The sequence below is a fragment of the Hippocampus comes genome, unplaced genomic scaffold (assembly GCF_001891065.2).
Source record: "Hippocampus comes isolate QL1 unplaced genomic scaffold, H_comes_QL1_v1.1 scaffold174, whole genome shotgun sequence".
Taxonomy (NCBI): domain Eukaryota; kingdom Metazoa; phylum Chordata; class Actinopteri; order Syngnathiformes; family Syngnathidae; genus Hippocampus; species Hippocampus comes.
This window is the reverse complement of record NW_017805983.1, coordinates 4,318,109-4,339,758: the sequence shown is the minus strand read 5'-3', so window position 1 is coordinate 4,339,758 and position 21,650 is coordinate 4,318,109. Positions and strand designations below refer to the sequence as shown.

The 21,650-nt window shown below is 41.7% G+C and overlaps 1 protein-coding gene across 3 annotated transcripts; it reads left to right on the top strand.

Moving 5' to 3' along the window:
* Window positions 1–7,659: 7,659 nt before the first annotated feature.
* Window positions 7,660–11,221, top strand: kcna2b (potassium voltage-gated channel, shaker-related subfamily, member 2b). Of its 3 annotated transcripts, none has more exons than XM_019891705.1 (3): window positions 7,660–7,931; window positions 8,700–8,829; window positions 9,295–11,221. In XM_019891705.1, the coding sequence occupies exon 3, from the start codon at window positions 9,374–9,376 to the stop codon at window positions 10,871–10,873; it is 1,500 nt and encodes a 499-aa protein (XP_019747264.1). In that variant the 5' UTR covers window positions 7,660–7,931; window positions 8,700–8,829; window positions 9,295–9,373; the 3' UTR covers window positions 10,874–11,221. The 3 variants fall into 3 exon arrangements, with proteins under 3 accessions (XP_019747264.1, XP_019747265.1, XP_019747266.1); XM_019891706.1 differs by having other exon boundaries at window positions 8,700–8,846; window positions 9,307–11,221; XM_019891707.1 differs by having other exon boundaries at window positions 8,693–8,829.
* The last annotated feature ends 10,429 nt before the right edge of the window (window positions 11,222–21,650 follow it).

Below are 21,650 nucleotides of genomic sequence, written 5' to 3'. Positions count from 1 at the left end.
TCATGACTTGCACTGTCTTTATTTGAAAGCGCGCGTCATCTGTGAACAAATTAGATGTTCATTTACTGCCAAGAGGGGAGACTGTCAAATTTATTGTGCATTTATCGACAATCAGACAATCTTAATCCATTTAAAATGTCCCAAATCAAATTGAGGTCGGAGCTGAAAACGCTGCGTATGAATTTGGAAAAGGCTTCTTCATAGAGCATCATATTTGCATTTTTCCGATCAATCATGAAATCCTGTGATGTGAGTATTGTCGCGCAACTAGGTCTTAAAGCAGTGACATAATGCAAGTGTTGTGTCTACCCCTCTGTTTACAAGTAGACTGCCCTCATGCTTGTAAACAATTGTGGCAAAGTATAATGTTGTTTGCTACTTTTTAAGTGTGACAACTGTAAACCACTTTGCTGCACCCATGTGTTTTTTTAAACTGTTTTGTCCTTCAAAAAAAAAAAAAGAAGTAGGTTACAATAGTCTCATGTGTCTGTGATTCTCCCAATTTGTTGCAAATGTCAGAATTACTTCATACTGCAAAAACATATTCATGAGAGCCATATGCAAAGACACTGACAATATATGCGTGATGTCGTGATTGTGAACAGTTCGCCAAAGGAGTACAGCAGGCAATCACCATAGCAACAAGAGCGAGCTCTTGCTAAGACCGGAGAGATGCACAGAAGGTGAAGTCATCGAAATGCTCAAACCATTGTGATCTGTCTACACTTTCTGACAGGAAGATGGTTGGCTGTGTGTGTCTGTGTGTGTGTGTATGTGTGTGTGTGTGTGTGTGTGTGTGTGTGTGTGTGTGTGTGTGTGTGTGTGTGTGTGTGTGTGTGTGTGTGTGTGTGTGTGTTTACTTCCTGGCAGAAAAACAGTGTGTGACCCAACAAGCAGGCACAGACTCAATTTGGACACGAGTTAAACACAATACCAGAACCATATTAATGGAGGAGTATCAGCACAAAAACAAACAGCAAAATTATGAAGTCATAACTGACGATGTTTAGTGGCAGATGTACAAATATGTTAACATGGTTCAGACTAGTTCATTATATCAAATGCATGATTAGTTTTCTGTTCGGTTTTGCTACAAATATCCACAAAGGGCAGAAAACATCCGTCATTTTTTTTTTTCAAGAGGAACCGAACTGTAATTGTCAGTCAGACAATCAGTCATATTTTTTGTAACCATACTTCGGTCATCGCGTCCATCAGTAAATTTAACCAGTCCACCACCCAAATTGCAACGTTTCTGCTGTTTTCTTTTTGCCGTTCATCTCAATGGGGAAAGATGATTTGAGATACGAACGTTTTGACTTTCGGACATCTTAAAGGAACAACCAACACTTGTATTTCAAGGCGCCACTGCATTCTCAATATGAGTTTAGGTGAAAATAGAAAAAAAAAAGCTTTTTTTAGTAAAATGTCTTTTTTTTTGTTTGTTTATTAATTCGCCAAACTGTTCTGAGAAACGACAGCTGTTATTGAGTGGAAGAAATGAACATTAGTAAGACTAAACATCACAACTGCGATATGATTAGTTTCAAAAGAGTGCATTTTAATTAATGCACTCTTTAGAAACGAGACTGGAGCAGAAATCAAGGTCAAGCAATGTCGGGTATTTAGTGCATTTTTAACCTTTACATCTGAATCACCTCTCGTGTGCTCTCTGTCATATAATAATATCGTACCGTACATCATGTGTGACAAAACGTGACCAGATTAATGTTAAATGAGATCATATACAGGTGTCAGTAGAGAGATTTATTGTTGCGAGGAATGATGATGCTGTTGCTAGTGCCTCTGCATAAATGAGAATGCTGATTGGCTGAGCCGGCGTAGTATTCAGCCACAGGCGCAGTAGACGGGGCGGGACACCCGCTACGCTTTGCAAATGAAGAGACTCACACAAGTGCTCATATTCACATTACAGTGAGGGCAAATGCAGACATGACTACACTTGCCTGTACATATGCAGCATGTAATGTGCATGTATTCCAAAGCAAATGTAGCAAACAAAGCGGATGGATACAAAAGAGTGATAACTTGAAAGAAAAGACGATGCTGCTTTGCCCTTCGGGATGACTCACTTCAAGTGACCTTTAAATCTCCACCTCTCCCTCTGTTTGCCACCTTTTCATTCCCCGCACACTTTAATGGGGCCTGACAACTCTCCCTGAAACCACAGTTTTCCTTGGATCTGGCCCACTGTTACCTCCATACCGCATTGTTACAAAAAAAAAAAAGGTGCCATCGCTTAAAACGCAAACAAACAATTGTGCCTGATTAGTGAGGCTGTCAGACCTCAGCAAGTGCATTAACTGTTGATTTGATTGGACTGACCAGACGGTGAGCACTTAACTGCCGCCCGCAGCCTGGAGAGCAAACATTTGCCGTGGGAATGAATCCTTCACTTCATACTTGATTCAGAGTCACATTAAGTCTGACTAATGTTTTGTGAGCGGTGCATTGATCTCCTTGTACAAACTACGTGTAAACGTAGCATCTTCAGTGGCGTGCAGTTATGGCCTTCAAGGCCTTCTCCTTAGCTTCAATAACTATTTGAAGCATGGCACTACAGAACACTTACAACTTGCATGAAATGGTAATCATTTATTTCCAACAGTCTTCTGTTTTTATTTCAATGAATGTGTGTGCACTGCACAGCTTCCAGTCGTTTATCGTTTTTTTTTTTTTTGTGTCCAATCACATTTAATCTTCGATATGTTACCAAGCAAATATTATTTGCTCAATGCCTAATGAAAGGCTGAAAGTACAAATAAATAAATATTTGTTCGCATTAAAAAGTAAAGAAAGGTAGACAGATAAATATTACGGTAGTTAAAAGCAACATTAAAAAGGTAGATCTTGAGTCGTGTTTTGGTTGGTTGAGCTTAAAATATGCATGAAAGATTGGTTTGTAGGACGATGTCGGACACGAATAAACGGGCATTTTCATGGTGAACTTTTCAAGAACGAGACTTTTTGAGGCACGGTTAACCAACTCTGTTGCTGGCTGTCGTGATTCAAGCTGGAAATTGATTATTGGGGGCCATTGGGAGCTTACACAGACAGGCGTAGCAAGCGAAGGAGGTCTCCTGCATCTGCATCTCTGGTGAGGATGCCATGTCTTTTATTTTGATAAATATTGATTGTGTGGTCCAAACTTCACCGTTGGCTACTGAGTATCTTACTGTATACTTCCACCAAGCAGTTGCATTCAATTCACATGTGCAGTTTGCTCTACCCTGATTTGGTTGGCTTTCCCAAAGCCGGTGTCTATCGCGGCTAGCAAGCTTTGTAAATACTGTGACATCTGGCGTGTAACCTGCCAGTCAATTCAACAAAGAAGATACAAAATACACAAACAACTTTTAATCCGAGCACGTCCGAACTCTCTCTGTTTACCTTGCAGCCTTCCCAAAACACATAGTAGAAGGAACTGAGACACAATCCGTGAGAACTAGGAAACAAAATAAAATCCTGTATATGAAATGCTGAAATCCTATCATAATGCCATGGCTCACACATTCATCAGCTTCACTATCTGTTCATGTGAAAAAGGTCCTTCAAGATTTTTGCGTGATTCCATGGTACTGTTGATTGATATTATACTCAAAGTTTCTTCTTTGACCTCCAGAGCAGTTAATGCATTGATTGTTCCATCTGAGTCCAGGACTACCAAGTGACAGTGAAACAACATCCAGAATCAATCGAGTACTCGACTGTGATGGTAAGGACATATCTCACCAGGAGAGCAATGATAGCCTTGAGCCCGGCTGTCCTCGACAACTGAACAGTCTACTGTACTTCCAAGGACAATGTTCAATTTTGTGGCGTTAGATCACTGAGGACTGAAGGAAAAAACAGATTTGGATTCTATAAAATGAGGTATCAATGCACACATCATTATTCTAAGTGAATTGCATGGTCATAATAATCCAAAATGGGGACAGTGTGTGCACGTGTTGTCGGTTGTTTTTGAGCGATCACCTGCTGCAGCAGCAGTAGAGGTCATCCTGGACTCCTCCCCTGCAGTGTGCTGTCATAAGTTGGACCTGCGCCCTCTTCTCGCTCCCCTCCTCCTCCTCCTCCTCCTCCTGCTCGCCTCCAAATGTCCTCCTGTGTTGACCAGGGCGGAGATGAACTGCACAAGTATAATCAAGATTATTTGTTACATCTACTATACTCAAATTACAGGGAAATGTACCCTCACACGGTATCGACAGGTTAGCACGTCTGCCTCACAGTGCAGAGGTGCAGGGTTCGATTCCGGCTCCGGCCTTCCCGTGTGGAGTTTGCATGTTCTCCCTGTGCCTGCATGGGTTTTCTCCGGGTACTCCGGTTTCCTCCCACATTCCAAAAACATGCATACATAGCAGGCTGATTGAACACTCTCAATCAAGGGTGTTCAAAGTCGGTCCTCAAGGGCCGCTATCCTGCCTGTTTTCCAGCTCTCCCAGGAGCGACGCACCTGGTTCAAACCATCAGGATGGTTGGAATGCTCCTTCAGAGCTGGCTGATGAGCTGATCATCTGAATCAGGTGTGTTGCTGCCGGGAGGGATGGAAAACAGGCAGGACGGCGGCTCTCAAGGCCCGGAGCTGGAAATGCCTGTTCTAAACTGTCCCTTGGTGTGATTGTGAGTGAGGATGGCTGTTTGTCTACATGTGCCCTGTGATTGGCTGGCAACCGTTGAGGGTGTCCTTACTGCCCAAAGACAGCTGGGATAGGCTCCAACACACCCACGACCCTCATGAGGATAAGCAAATTAGAAAATGGATGAATTGATGGATGGATGGATGGATGGACCCTCATATGCCCATTGACAGCAACCTTAATTACTTGTGCAACATACGGACATAGAGTATTTAGTCAAGACAAAACTGGGTGGTCCCCAAATAGTTTGAGCAAAAATCATCCGCCAGTCTATCAGAGGGTATATGCAGTATAGCCAAACAACCATTCACACTCACATTCAGAATTTAGATGCTAATGAAGCAATGCTAATGGTAAGGCTACGCTAATGAATCCATCCATCTATCCGTTTTCTTATATCCTGAACAGGGTTGCGGGGGGTTGCTGGCTATCTTAGCTGACTTTGGGTGGAAGGCAGACCACACCCTGAACTGGTCGCCAGTCAGTCGCAGGGCATATGTAGAGACTAACAAACATTCACACCCACGTCCACACCGTCGCTGAATGGGAACCGATCCCACACTGCGCGCACACAAGTCAGACGAGTGTTCCACTACACCATCAGCGACGCACGCTAATGAATTTAGGAGACAAATCTGCTGTCTGCTAAATGCCCTTCCAAAGTTATCGTCACCAGCTATGTTCCAGCCTTACCTAAAAGTGCACGAGTAAATGCATTGCAGACAACCAGCGCAACGGGCAGAGCCTGTGGCTTGAGGTTGCCCTCATTGTAAATTGCCACAAATATCCAAAGTTGCAATGCCTTTCACTGCAGCACTCATGTCGAGTGTACCGTAGATCATCTCAATGATCTTTGTGGAAGGACGATGAATTGGACATTGGCATGCAGGTGCCATTGGCCCTCCATTTAAAGATGAGCTTTTCTTCATTTACATTCACGGATGGCGGTTTAAGAGTTTCTCGCCATCAATCAGTCCTCTCAAGTCAAGTGTCATCTGCTCTCCACAGACATCTTCAGTCGCAAAACTGATTACTTGGCTCAATGAGCTAATGTTACATCATCATTGGTGCGACGTAAGTCATCATCCTATATCAGGACGGTGACACTTTGATTGGAGTGGGATTGTGTAGGATTGTGCACAATGGCAGAGCAAGGACATGAGGCTCGGACATGAGGTGTTCCTCCCAAGAGAATCGCAGAGTATCCTTATCGTTTAGGTGCAATACAATTAAAGTGTGATACAGTATGAATGGATTGTGTCAATCACACATCATGTATGCCTATATACTGTATGTTTCCATACATATGCTGCTGTCTGTAGCCAGGTCGGCATTGCAAAAGCGAATCTCTTCTCAGGTGCCTTTCCCGGATAAATAAAGGTAGACAACATGTGCAATGCAATATAATACATTGTATACGGATAAACTTCCAAGCAGAGTGAAACCATCGTTTTAAACGCCAGGTGACAAGCTCAAGGCCCGGGGGCCAGATCCACGTCATTTTATTTGGCCAAAAGCAAATCAAGCATTTCAACTTCCACGATGCTTGCTAAAATGTGCACCAAATTTCAAATTGTCATATGTAATAAATAATATCATTGAGATATTTTCTTTTTACATTATTACAGCCACTTGAACAATAGGTGAACAAACTATTACTCTTGACTCCTGATTATAAAACCAGTTATCCATCAATACTATATGTGCAATAATATTAGAAGTGATTAAACATTTATGTTTTCACAGTCATAACGGTTATTAGAATTGAGTTTTTGGAAAAAATACAAATAAACTAGGACTATATGCAACTTTTATTCAAACATTCTCATCAGCGGTCTAAAATAGAATGAAACAAGTCTACCAAAAAAAAAAACATTTTAAAAATGAAGAAAACATTTTTAAATTAAACCACAGATCTAACACTCGGTTGATAAATGTATGCAATATTTTGAAAATTGTATAGGTTGGAATTGTTAATCCAAAAATGTTACCTTTAATGTGATTCAGTGCCAGATACCGTTGGAGTGCAGCATCCGGAGGCTATACTCTACCCTGCACAATGTAATTTGCTGAGTTGCTAACAATGTTCTGATCATTTACAGTCTACAAACCTCCTCGCTGTGTCACTGCCCACTAATTACTGGCCAGACCTATTGGGCACATGCAGTCGTACACACACACACACACACACACACACACACACACACACACACACACACACACACACACACACACACACACACACGCACACACACACACACACACACACACACACAATTGCTGGAATTCATGTGCGTGCACAGCGATTAAATCTTTCCTCTCCTGCTTGGAAATGGGGCAGGTGGACACCTGATTACACTACCAGTTGAAGTGCTATTGAATGAGAAAGTGTGTCCCAACGTTAGACTGGTCGTAAGCTTTACTTGGTCAATTAATTGTCCAAAGTTAGTGAAAATCAGACAGAATGCAAAAGTTTATTCATTATATAATTTTTTTAAAGGGTCGATTAATCAAGGAGCGGAATTTTATTATGCCAAATACTGTACCAGAATCGGCATCGCCTGAAAAAATCCATACCGCTCGCGGCCAGAGGTTATCCGGAAAATTGTTTGGATAAATTTGGGATTAATTTTGCAGTCAGTGATTGAAATCCATATTAGCTCCTGAAGTAGCACGTATTTTTGCTTGCCGTGGTTCAAATAATTGCGTGTTCACTAAAACACAAAAACATTCCATTATTGTGTGGTAATATATTTAGGCAGACGCTGTTTTACAGTGATTTAGATGAGACAATGCAGGTAATGCAAGGTTCACAAACCTGAACGCAATGGTTTGCAGTATTTTTCATCAGTATAAACCACCATAACCAAACATACATGCAGTACATAAATACACACAATGAAATTCAACTGTGGAATGTTTTTTTTGGCCCTGGGTTGTTTCCACTTTGCTTTTAGTGACACTTCCCCTTTAACTTGCAGCACTTGAGTGTCGGGAAAGTGGGGAGAGCAGCAGTGTGGGGCGAGGCGCGCCAGGCAGAAGCTCTTAGTATGCGCCGCGACGCCCAACTGCAGCCCACGCATCTCCACGGTGGTGGATGTAAGTAACAGATGAGAGACGCGGGTAGAGCAGGCAACTCCAGACGGCCGTGACGAGATGGCACAACCGCTGGACGGAAGGAAAGAATGAGAGATGACTGCTCTGCATCGTCCCTTTAAGAGGAGCCAAACTGGATACTATCTCGTGCATCTGCGCGTCAAGAGAATCACGGTGAATTCCTGCATGCAATTAGCTGAGACGATAACAAATAAAGCCCCGCTCTGCTTTGATAAGTGCATGGACATGACTGCGGCTGGATCAACAGAAAAGGGCTGCAAAAGGCTTAAGCACGTTTGGCACCTGTCACTTCCAACTAACTCTCCCGAGCCTGTGTGCCACAGTGCCAATAATCATCATCAATAACAGCCACACTTGCTTTAATGTTGAAGTTACCGAGTGCATGAACTTGGCTGCCTTGTCTTTCCTGTAAATGCCGCCCAGCCTAGGTGGTTAATCTCAGAAATAAGTAGAAAATATTTTAGCCTCAGTGATATGCACCATATGTGTAGTCATATGGACAGCCTCCATATGGGGGAAAAAAAAAAACACTGTCCGGAAGCTGATTATCAACGACATTCAATCATGCTAAAACAAGAATCTTTCAGTGGATGATACTGTATATGGATTTGCTTCGGCGGATGCTTTTGATTGCAATCAGAAGTATACATAATGACATCAGCATCCCCCGCAGCCTCCCTTACTCAGCTGCTGACATGAGCCTTGAAGAGTTGTCCTGCTGCATCCTTCGTCATGCTGAAGAATAAACTTTACAGTGTGACTTGACTCCTGCCTGAATTTTAATGTCACCAGCAGTGCTCCAACCTGTAGCAGATAGCTGCGTCTCGGCACGTATCCGTGATGTGAGGTGAGGGCGGTAACTCCCTGCGTCCTCATCCCCTGTCCCCTCTCCTGTTCACACTGCCTTGCGGCAGAGTGCAGGCTTTGGGTGATGTATGGCTGGAAGAAAAGGGAAGCAACCTGCTGGACGGCGAGGGGTGACTTTGGACACTTCTGCTGGTCCTGTTGTGCATCAGCACTGTACAGAGCAACAACTGTAAGGCATTCTTCCAAAGACACATTAAACAGGTATTGGACTTTTTTACACTAAAAAAATGCACGTTTTGAGCACAGCTTAAGTCTTAAAAGTATGTTAAAAATAAAAATCTTTTAAAGGCGCTTAAGCAGAGAGGGGAAAATAATCTCAGAGATCGTATGGAGCACTCATCATATCATCAGATATATTGGTTGTAATTGCACCGTGCGAGAGCTGATATAATATTACTGGATGGCATATTGATCCAACAGCACGCTCGTATGAGAGGAACTCATAACGCAATTCTTAGAGACAAAGTGGAGCCGATGTGCTCAAATGGTCAGGCCCCTCCTTGCTTCAGTCTTTCAAATGCCCCGCAGACTTGCTTGCCAGCAGGAATGTTAGACTAATGCAGTCTTTCTGGGTGTTACTGTCAACATTAGTCTGTGACTCACAAACCAAATTCAAATTGAAATTACAGTTGTCCTTTCTCTACCCTCTAGTTTGTTATAGGCATACCTGCTGTGGCCAAACGTGGCCCCGCCCCATTTGAAAGCTGCAGGTTCCATCGCCCTCCAGCATGACGGTTGCGACCAGCGACCCCGCTGACGAAGCGGCTGCACATCCCGGTCAGCCTCATGACCAATACGACCCGGAGCCAGATCATGAGTGCTGCGAGAGGGTCGTCATCAACATCTCGGGTTTACGCTTTGAGACGCAGCTCAAGACCCTGTCCCAGTTTCCGGAGACCCTTCTCGGGGATCCGAAGAAACGGATGAGGTACTTTGATCCTCTTCGGAATGAGTACTTTTTTGACCGCAATCGGCCGAGTTTTGATGCCATTCTTTACTATTACCAATCTGGAGGGAGGCTGCGTCGGCCTGTCAATGTCACTCTCGATATTTTTTCTGAAGAGATTCGCTTCTATGAACTGGGTGAGGAAGCGATGGAAATTTTCAGGGAAGATGAAGGTTTCATCAAGGAAGAGGAGCGACCGTTGCCAGAGAATGAGTTTCAGAGACAGGTGTGGCTGCTCTTTGAGTACCCCGAGAGCTCAGGTCCAGCTCGAATCATTGCCATCATCTCGGTCATGGTGATTCTCATCTCCATTGTAAGCTTCTGTCTAGAAACACTGCCAGTTTTCCGAAATGAAGATGAGGAGTACAATTATCCCTTCCAAACCAATGACAACAGCACCACCATCTATGAGACCTCATCCTATTTTACTGATCCTTTCTTCATTGTGGAGACCCTTTGCATCATCTGGTTCTCATTTGAGTTCCTTGTCAGGTTCTTTGCTTGTCCCAGCAAAGCTGGATTTTTTGGCAACATCATGAACATCATCGATATTGTGGCAATTATTCCTTACTTCATCACCCTTGGCACAGAGCTAGCAGAGAGGCCCGAGGATAGAGAGGCAGGACAGCAGGCTATGTCTTTGGCTATTCTCCGTGTTATTCGCTTGGTCAGAGTGTTTCGCATTTTCAAACTCTCCCGCCACTCAAAGGGGCTCCAGATTTTGGGGCAGACTCTGAAGGCCAGTATGCGTGAGCTGGGACTACTCATCTTCTTTCTCTTCATTGGCGTCATCCTCTTCTCCAGTGCCGTTTACTTTGCTGAAGCGGATGAACCCCAATCACAGTTCAGCAGTATCCCAGAGGCCTTTTGGTGGGCGGTGGTATCCATGACGACCGTGGGCTACGGAGACATGGTCCCGACAACCATCGGAGGAAAGATCGTAGGGTCTCTTTGCGCTATCGCCGGCGTTTTGACCATCGCACTGCCAGTGCCAGTGATTGTGTCAAACTTCAACTACTTCTACCACAGAGAGACGGAGGGTGAAGAACAGGCTCAGTATCTAAATATCCCGAGTGTGCCTAAAGCCAGCTCAGTTGATGACCTGAAAAAGAGCGGTCGGAGTGGCAGTGGATCAACACTGAGTAAGTCGGACTATGTGGAGATTCAGGAGGCTGTCAACCACAGCGCTGAGGACTTTAGACCAGAGGGCATGAAAACAGGAAACTGCACTCTGGCCAACACCAACTATGTAAACATCACCAAGATGCGCACGGATGTATAATGTGAGCCAATATTGATGAGTGACTTAATGTGGAGTCTGCAGCGACTAGAAAGGGAAGGAAGAATTATGGCCACAGATGACCAACGTTTGGGAATCCAGAGCAGACAATTTGCCGTAAAGGTCAACATGCAAACACCTCATGCTCGCCTACATTCAAGGGACCTGGAGCACATCATAGAACTGCAACCAGTCTTATTGGGACAACAGTGGCTTCTGCATAGAGATAGTCTTACATTCCTCAAAGTAGTTGTCCAGCAGGCAAAAGTAGCCAAATAGTAGCTGAAACAACCATTATCAACTATCTCATGGGACCACATGTTTGAAGAAGACAACGCACAATAAGATCAACATAATGTTTAGCTCAAAATGTAAATGAGAGATTACTTGAGATTAAATCAGGATTTACTGTGAGTGAAATTGGTTGTTCCAACTTCCCAGAGCCCAGCCATATTGTCAAGGGAGACCTGAAGGGAGTGACAGAGAAAGACAGTGATGCTGATATCCGATTAACTTGGTGGTTATAAAAATGCTCTCTCTGCAGAGGTGTAGGGTCAGGAAGTGCACTAGTATTCATTCTTGGTCCATCGCTAGATATAGTCCAGACCAGTGGTCTCTGTAGAGACCAACACAATGGACCACAGGGAAGTGCTGTATCTGTCAACCACAAAAAGGCATTACTTTTTCCCCTTGTTCTCAATGATGCGCAGTCGGTATGCACTACCGAGCCTGGTTTGTTTTTTCGTCAATGAAAACATCTATTAAAAGAGTGGTTGTCTCATACATTAATCACATTTCCTCAGATGACACTTTCATGTTCGCCTGATTGTATGATGCGGACAATAAGGGATACAAAAGTATCGAAACCACATTCTACATTAGTGCCTATTTACTATTTAGGTTTGTTTTTTTGGGGGTTCAGAGTTCTACCTTTATGTGTCTTTTAACTGCCACCCAGATCTATCGAAATAGGAATACTGCATAGTTTGATATCACTGCCCAACAAAAACAAAGCTGTCCTGAACTTCATAGCATTCCATCTTTGTAGAAATGGACACAATGTTAATTAACAACAGAAATGTGGTGATATTTTCGCTTTTTTAAAATGTATTTATTTATTAACGCTTGTGACAGCAGAGGTAACTGCTTGAATGTATCTGCAGCTAATGAAGGCGCTTAGTGTATTTACCCTACAGTCCCAAGAAAGCATGAATAACAAATGATTAACAATAGAACAAAAATTAGCAAGCTTTGTCGTCGTACGCTTTCGCATTCAACACAAGAACGTATATACATTATACACCGTAAGAAAACATATTTCCATCGACTGTACATATCCAGTATAAAGCTCTGGAAAAAAATGACGATTCAATGATCAATTTCTTTGGTTTGGCTATTTATAGGTTCTGGTATGTGTTTGAATGAAATGAACATTTCTACTTTATTTTTAAAAAATGAAGGAGGGCATAACTCGCAAATTCAATTTGGATATTGTCATCTTTTTTCCGGAGCATTTTTACTGGTCAAAATATTTTTTTAAAAGTCCAGTGTGTCTTATCGGTCACTTAATTTCTTCTAGAGCTTATGTATACTGTACTGTATATATATATGGAGCAACAGGAAACCAAAGACAAACATGTGCCACGGGATTGGCATAATGGTTTGTAAAATAGATGTACGATCAGCATTATTTTTGTTGTTTTAAAATTTTTACATTAATGGAGTGTCTGCATTTCAGTCATCCTATTCATGTAAACATTGGGAAAAAGGAAAGAAAAAAATGGCCATTTGTGATTTTCACAGGACAGCGATGATTTTATGAAGTATGTTTATGTTTGTACCCATGCACTTTGAACAATCATTCCAATGGTGCCCATGAGCTATTGCAGACCGAGCTTACATTTGTCATCAGCATTTATCGAACCTATGCTATCCTGCTATTGTCGTGCTGCATGTCTTTGGAAGTACTGTAATCCTAGTCGCATGCATCTATATGAATAATACTAGCAAATGGACTCAAATATACGCCAATGTATTTATAGGCACTGGAATAATATGCACACTGTGGAAGACACGGGTGTTTGATTTCAGAGTGGAATGCATCCTTGCATTTGGTGTATGTTACAACAATGATATGATCTGGCGCAATGAGGAATGTGGAAGTGCTCCTTTTTTGCCAATTCAGGAAGACAAAGGTCCACTAGAAAATGCCAGAAAACAGAAATGCTAATGTCATTGTTTTTCCTCAGTCAGGTGTGTCTCAATCAAAGTGAGTCTGTAGTCAACGAGGTAAAAATACTGTGCAGCTTGCATGCAGCCGTGCAAAACACCTGATTCCCTTTCCCACTCTGAAAATTCGAATTTATCGCAGCACATTGTTGACGGCTTGAATGTCAAATCACATGCATACGGAGCACAATCAAGTGAGGGGATACAACTGCTTGCTCACTGGGGATCAGGTGAAGGCTTTTTAAGCAGCATTATCAGCCACATCCAGGAATTAATGTGAGGTTTAAATGAAAAGTTGGAGATTCACTGCCCACACAAAGTTTTCTCCCCGACGGACATGGTTGTGGCGCTGTGCACCCGTGTGTCTGTACAGTGTATTCTGCAATGTCTGTCTGGACTGCAAATTTTGTCAAAACCCAGTTGTGCGATTTCAACACCACAGCACATGTCGATACAGGAAAATCACTGCTATACTTCACGTTAGCGATCCAGAAAGTAGACAAAACACCTGTATGGACCATTCAGACTGTACAGTGTACTGTATGTAATCTGCACACGCTCCAAGAGTAATGTTTGCTTTTATTTTCACATCTGCCGTCAACAGTCGAGACTGACACTAAAGTTGAATGTCAATCAAACAGTTAACACTCATGTAACCAATTGCTGTTTTCAATATTATCCTTCAGATTTACATTGATTTCTGACATGTAAACATGCTTGAAAAGCAGGGAATATACAGTAAGTGTGTGCTTTCACAACTTATACAAGGCATAGAACATGTGGCTGAAGTGTATTTTGTACTTTTGGGATGCTCTGTTCAAAAAAAATTAAAAAATCATTAGGGAAGTATAACTTCAATGAGAAGATATTAACGAGGTACTGCACTGTTTTGCAGTTTGTTATTGTTAGCTTCCGTCTGTGTGCGTGCGCGCGTGCGTGTGTACTGGCTTTTCATTAACTACAAATTCGCATTCGCCATGCCCTTCAGAAGGACTTCCAATGAATAACTTCAAACGTAGTATCAAATGTCTAACGAATATGAAGTCATTCAGAATGAAATGGACACTTTCAATGTAATATGAATTATATTGGTCGTGATGATAAAACAATCAGAATAACCTGGAGCTATTGTGTCTTTTTCTCTGATGGGAAATTTACACCCGGCCGTGTGGCCGAATTGACGTGTTGAAGCGAAATTGATCCAATTGTCCTTTTGTTTGATTGTGGAACACCTAAGATTTAAATAGCAGAAAGCGTATCGCTTTGTCTACTCATTTGCCTGTATGAACATAGCCATCCATATGGCAAAATGTTCCAGTCCAGTATTGATGAAAACCTGACTGCCCATTAGAGGAGGACCATTTTAGTCAACTGAAGCTCCTTCACCTTGGCTTCGTCATGCACTTTTCTCAAATGAGTCTTTATGCTGCTTGTCTGTGATTTACAGCGAAAGCAAAGTGCTCTATTTTTAAACTGCGGTATAGTGAAAGTGAGGAGGAAAGTTTGGCACAGAGGAGAGAAAAACGCTCGTCTCCTGCTTCCACGGAATGTGGGACGAGTACAAACAACCTGAGAACCTGTGCTCTCTGGTGGTCTGCTTCCAGTCGCGGCAGAAAATATGTTTCTTGTTGTCAGGGCTCCTGTCTTTTCTGCTTGGCCATGCTAAGTTCATCCGCTCTGTCCGTCCTTCTCACATTTCACTAAGCACACATTTTCCTCTCATGTTTCTCTCTTTGTAGCAGCTTCCTAAAGACAAGAGTAGACACAGGCCTACTGGCACATTATCCGGAGTGATGCACCCTCTGTCCATCACACCTGGCTGGCTTCCAGTAAGTCAGCTAAGGATAGCACTCAGGCCAGTAAGTGGAAGTTTACTAAATCTGTGTTCAAACGTCCTTGAACAAGACATTGGACCCTAACCGGCCTCACCAACATTCACTAAGAATGATTGGAATGATGGCAAATGTGTCAGCAGTGATGGCTGGACAATCGAGGGTGCTGTAGGATGTTGCCCCTCCACTCAACATTTTACTTTGAATGAGGTTAAATAAAAATGAAATCATTAAAAAAAATAAAAAATAAAAATATATATGAATCGTGTGTCTTAAATGAATTAATTTGCTTGGTTCATCAATGTTTTCTTATTTGTGATGTGTTCTCACCATGAGGCGCAAAAATCTTTACCCGTATATATTTTTTAAATGGTGTGTTGAATTTACTTATACAAAATTAGATCATTTGGATCCAGATACATCTTTCAAGTAGATGTTTAGTCTCCTATCTGGAAGTAAACCACCATCCAACCGATAATCTGTCTATTCCCCTGCAGTGTCCCGGACCCTTTTAATGGACACAAAACAAGTGTGCCCGTGCTTGTGTTATGCACGAAGCAATCCCCAGTTGAATGCTTCACATGTTGGCAACATTAGATCAGCGCTGTAAATGCTGATTTATAACCTCGTACACGGGCCTTTTAATGACCTGTCAACATTAACTTTCTTTATAACAGAACTTAATCCACGGGGGGAAACCTGGACCATTTATGAGCGTCTACATTGAGGAGAGCCATGAAGAGGGGAGCGTTTGTCATCATTCCTGTTGCAACAGTGGAAGCCCCCTTGCAGTTGCGTTCTATTTATAGCACATACTGCTAATACCCTCTCTGTTGACAGGGAATGCCTCCTCCTTGCTGGGAATAGATTCAACACTTTGTGCTTTCCTGTGTTCAATTTCAATCAACTGACACGGACGTCATTCTAATTAATTTTAGTTAATTTGGAGAATGTATGACAAAAGACTCCACTGATAAAAGAGCCTGGGAATAAAAAAGACGCAGTGGTGGACTTTCAGTGTCGGTGGACCAATGAGACAAGAAAAACGCAGCAAGAGAGTTCAACCTGACAGTTCGTGTAATGAGCCCAATTGATTAGTGAGCTTGACCTACATTCTTCCGACTGCTTCCCATCATCCAGGTTTACTTACAGGTCAACACAGGAGTGCATTTGAGTTTACACTGGGCTGGTGTGTTTTTTCTTTGGCATACATTTCGGGCCCTAATTTCATGCCCAGCAAGTTTAGTGCAAAGTGTCGTCTAACTAGGCGGGTGGAGTTGACTTTCTTTTGGTATTTTCAAAGACAGGCGCAAGAAGAAAGGCGTGTTTGCGCCGTTGTGGGAATGAACACAACTGACTTGATTTTCAGCCAAACAAAGCGGCCCCTTTCATTTCGTTTCATTTGGCGCACTTGAGGCTCATTTGTCTTTGACATTGCGTAAGCAGAATTCAAATCGCTGGAGCAGTCCATGCAGAAGATCAAAGCACAAAAGTACTTTTATAAACAGAGCTCTACGCGTGGATGATCACAGATCTCCACTGGGAAATGGGCATTTGGCTTCCACCGCTATCTTTTGCTTCCATCTGTGCCACAGCCCAGGGCGGTGTTTTAAATAATATAAGATAATGATTATAATATGTACATTAATTTTTTTGTTTTGTTTTGTTCACAAAGATTCAACGGGGGTTGATGAAATAGGCAGAGGTGGGCTCATCAGTCCGTCAGTCATCCTTCCATCATTTTTCAGGCCAGTCCAGTTCATCGTCGTGAGTAACAACCAATCGGCATCAAGAAGGTACTTACCATAACACATACTGTACACACTCATGCAAAAAACAAACAAACAAAAACTACCGCGCACACACACACACACACACACACAAACACACACACACACACACACACATATAGTATGGGACAATGTCATTGCGGTATGTGAAACCAAAAGGGATTGTTTTTTGTTTTAATTTTTTTTAACTCAAGTCTGCTTGTGCTGTGCCTGCATGTCATGTAGTAAATATGTTCTTGATGCCAATTGGCTGTCACCGACAACGATGGATCAAATTCACCCAAATCCTGTTCCCCACCCACGCCACAACTTAGACCTGCTTTTACCTCGTCTAAAGGTCCTAATACTTAAACTTCTACTTTATGTCACTTTCTAGTTGATGTCACCAAATTGTCAGGTGCAGAGGTGCAAAGAGGGGGTATAAAAACTACCGCGCACACACACACACACACACACACAAACACACACACACACACACACACATATAGTATGGGACAATGTCATTGCGGTATGTGAAACCAAAAGGGATTGTTTTTTGTTTTAATTTTTTTTAACTCAAGTCTGCTTGTGCTGTGCCTGCATGTCATGTAGTAAATATGTTCTTGATGCCAATTGGCTGTCACCGACAACGATGGATCAAATTCACCCAAATCCTGTTCCCCACCCACGCCACAACTTAGACCTGCTTTTACCTCGTCTAAAGGTCCTAATACTTAAACTTCTACTTTATGTCACTTTCTAGTTGATGTCACCAAATTGTCAGGTGCAGAGGTGCAAAGAGGGGGTATGCACTAAATGTGCGCATAAGGGCCAGAAAGGGTGCCAAAGCGATGGGAGGAAAATGATTTGAAAATGGAATTTTATGTATTTAAAAACTGTTTGTTAACACGTAATAATATGATCAACAGCCAAGGCACGTCACTGATTGGGCGCCCCTCTGCTCCAGGACCGTCACCTCCTCTCCTCTCACTCGTCCCCTCACTCATATTCAGAGGCCCTCCAGTACACGGCCCCTTGAGCACGTGCTGGAGCGCGCAGGTTTCCATTTGAGACCTCTAATGACAGGGAGCTAAAGATGGAGAGGCAAAAAAGAAGGCTCTCAGTGGCAGAAAAAAAGAGGGGGAAGGAGTCGTGTGCATTTACATGTTGACGGTAGAAAAACCGCCCTAGCGCTGACGGCAGCGGAATTACTGTCGACCGCAGGAGCAGACGGCAGACAACAAAGTCGACGCGGAACCGTTGCAATTGGCTTGACATAGAGTCAGTGGCCGTGGCCGTGGCTTGTGTCTATTAAGAGCCAGGACATTTGAAAATTTTTCCGAGACAAAAATACCCTCAAATGCTTACTGATAATATTTCAAATTACAGTGTATAATGGAGAGAGAGAGAGAGAGAGAGAGAGAGAGAGATTTAAATAATTGAAATAAAGATTGATTTATTCATTGATATAGGATATATTGAGCATTGGGTGCTTTTATGCTATTATTTTTTATTGATATTGTTGGGTTTTTTTTTTTTGGTATTTTAATTTTGAGGAAGCCGATCACCTGGTGTATGTAACTTAAAATAAAAGTTTCTAATAAAAGCCTTATATTCGTCGAAAGTAAGATGTTTACATACAAACATAAAAAACGGAGGAAAAAGCATTGGGGCCACCTATTATGTGTCTGCACATCCAGCAGAAGGTAGGAAGTTGTCAACTCACTATAGAGACTTGAGAGTATTCTTTTCTACCAATAACTTAAACACTATAGTACCGGTAATTAAAATAGCAGTGTTATTTTTAAGTGGCACTTTTGTCATAGAGAAGTGTACATAATGCAGTTATTAAGCCACATTAGTAGACAGGGATATGAATAAGTGAATAAGAATGACTGGAAAATAATGTTGTTACCCTCTGACACCAAACAATGACAATACTGTACTACTACTACTAATAATAAGAATAACTATTATGATTATTATTATTATTATTATTACTATTGTTGCTTGGTAGTTAGAAGGCATTTTAAAAAAGAGCTCATCTACGGTTAGTCTCTAAAAGTAAAAGTAAATTTCGGTATGGGGCTGTCCTCAAGGTGTTCCGGGCCGGGAATTTTGTCAATGTGCATTTCATTCCATGGATCATGACATCAACAAGGGAATAAATCACGTATAAATTATTTTTCCTTTTGCAGTTCATCTTTCCTGACCCCTGGCGGCCACAAGGGGGTATAGACATTTCTTGTTATTTCTGGTAAGTGCTCTGGGTGTCATTGTGTTCCAAATGACAAGGCTTATTATGTTTACATACTTACTTATTTATGTTTGTATGTACAACCAATTTGACACGAAATTCTATTCTACCAATGTGTGACACTACACTTTACAAATTTAGCAGCCCCCTTTCGACTCTTCGGTGGCAGATCATACAAAATAAATGAAATATAAATTAAATATAGTATAAACGTGTTAGTCAATTTGAGCACACATGTTCAACTGCATGGATGAGTGTGTTCCCATGTATTCAGGCAGTAACAGACAGACTTTTTCTCTTCCAACCGATTTAGCCACCTCCCACACACACACACACACACACACACACACACACACACACACACACACACACACACACACGGCTCGCAAGCATGATATACTGTCGAGAGCTTTAAATATCTGAGGCACATGAATAATTCATGAGCTTTAAAGCCACGTTGCATGATCCCTCTCAGATCGCAAGTGCTCTTTCATTCTTTTTAAACTCCTTTATCCTGTCAGCAGGTGCATTTTATGTATTGACATTGTGCGCACATAGGCCTTTCCTCGTTCCTTTTAGAGTATTGATCAGGCATGCATCACATAATGGAGCGGTGATTGCATAGCATTAGCAGTCAACAATTAATCTTCTATAATTGTATCTCAAATGCTCATTGACTTCTATTCCATTCGCTCACTCTACATCACAAAGAGCATTCCCGCACAATAATCGGAATAATGATAATAATAAAAATAGTAATAATCTAATCCATGAGTGGAACAGTCTCTCTTCAGACTACAGCACTCTGGAATGCACTATATGTGTGGAAATTATAGCAGCTAAATGTGGTAAATGTTTAAGTCTTAAGTCTCATATTTGGTAAAAGCTCAGCTAGTACAAAATTTATCTCTGACCTTGCTTCAGACCTTTCCAATTTTGGCCTGTTTTACTGACGCTACTCCTCTATCCTCCCCATTCCTTCTTCTACTTCTGCTCAGAGAGGTGGCGATGGGCGAACTGAGATTGTTGCTTCGGACGAGTCGGTCTCGACTGATCCTGACAAGACCTAAGGAGGACCATTCAATTTGCATGGCTTCATTTCACCAAACTGACTGTCATTCTGTTTTAACTAACATTGTGAAGCACCAAATCACTCACTAGATTTTTTAAAATCAGAAGACCCGAGTTAATTTTTCTTGAGGATTTTTTTTTCGTGTTGATTCTGAATCTACTATTAATAGTTTTTCTCAATACCACATACCTGTCAACTCATACGGTTTAGCCATAGTTCATACGGATTCTGTGGTGAATCTTACGTATATGGCCATATCGCACAAATCACACGGATTCTGAAAATTTCCTTTTATTTTTTTGTTTTTTTTCCCCCTAACAGGTAGTTCCGTTTGCTTTTGCCCAGAATGGTGCTAGTCTACTCGAATGCTTTCATTTCCGGTAACTTTCCAGTAAATCACGTGGTTCCTGGCTGAAAACAGCAGAGTATTCATTGCATACTTCGGTAGTGTACAAGCAAGTTCTACAAGGAAACAAATATATCATTCATATTTCGTGGGTTTTTTTCTGCCGTTATTTTGACATATAAAATGCTTTGGTATGTTATAAGGATTTTTTGCTCTTTATAAGGATTTTTTTGGTAGTTTATACAGGTTGGCGCTCCGAAAAGTTGACAGGTATGATACCACATGAGATTTTAATAACAATAATATATATTATCATACACCTATAGTAATATTTTACATGAAGGGTTCAGTTCAGCAACAGGTGGATTTTTTTTTCTTCTGAATCATCACAGCTATAAATTACAATGCATTGATAAAATCTGGATAATGCAATCTTTTATGGGTCAAACTGCAAAATAAGAAATTAAAATATCTCAAAAACATGATGTGTTAGGAAAAATGGTCGTCTTTTTGGGTTTTTTTTTTTGTTTTGTTTTAGGGTTTTTTTCAAAAATATGCTGAGGCACACATTGATTAAAATTTACTGTTGACCAGTCTCATTTATAGCTAGGAGGATTTACAGTAAATTTGCAAATACATTGCTGTGGTCAGCATGGGGAATTTGGCATTGAAAAAGTGAGTACCCATCACCCAAAGCACTACTACTGTACTACCACCACTAATTGCAAATTGTTTTTATTGTATATGGGACTTTCTTAAACATGCAAAGATCACGGAAAAAGGTTAGGACATGCCCGGGTTGCACTCGAACCGTGAGAGAGTGATCAAAATGATGACGATCTGGGTTAGGTCCCAACAAAGGCCAGCAGAGAGCAGCATCTCCCTTTACGTTATTCGCATGTTTCCCTACAAAACACCTTCTTTAAATGATCACGATCGTTATCATGACTCCCGAAGAGCTTGCTGATGAGCCAAAGATTTGAAACAGGTGGGTTGGAGAAGGGAAACATCTAAAACACGCAGGATACCAACCATTTTTAATGCAGGTGTGAAGGTCAAATTGCAGATTTCAGAGGCCTTTTATTTTGAAATACAACATCAGATCTTAATGAAAGTAGTCAAGTTGGATACTGGTGTGGTCTAGTGTGCCCTCGATCTGTTGTTTTTCAACCTGTTCTTTGAAATGATATGAAATTCACAAATGAGTACTTTGTGCGCATGTTATAGCTATTTTGGGGGCACCATTTAATTTTCCCTCCCAAGTCATGTCTGGCT

What these genes read in the sequence shown, in the direction of transcription:
- kcna2b (XM_019891705.1), top strand. Translation starts at nt 9,374, where the DNA reads ATGACGGTTGCGACCAGCGACCCCGCTGACGAAGCGGCTGCACATCCC.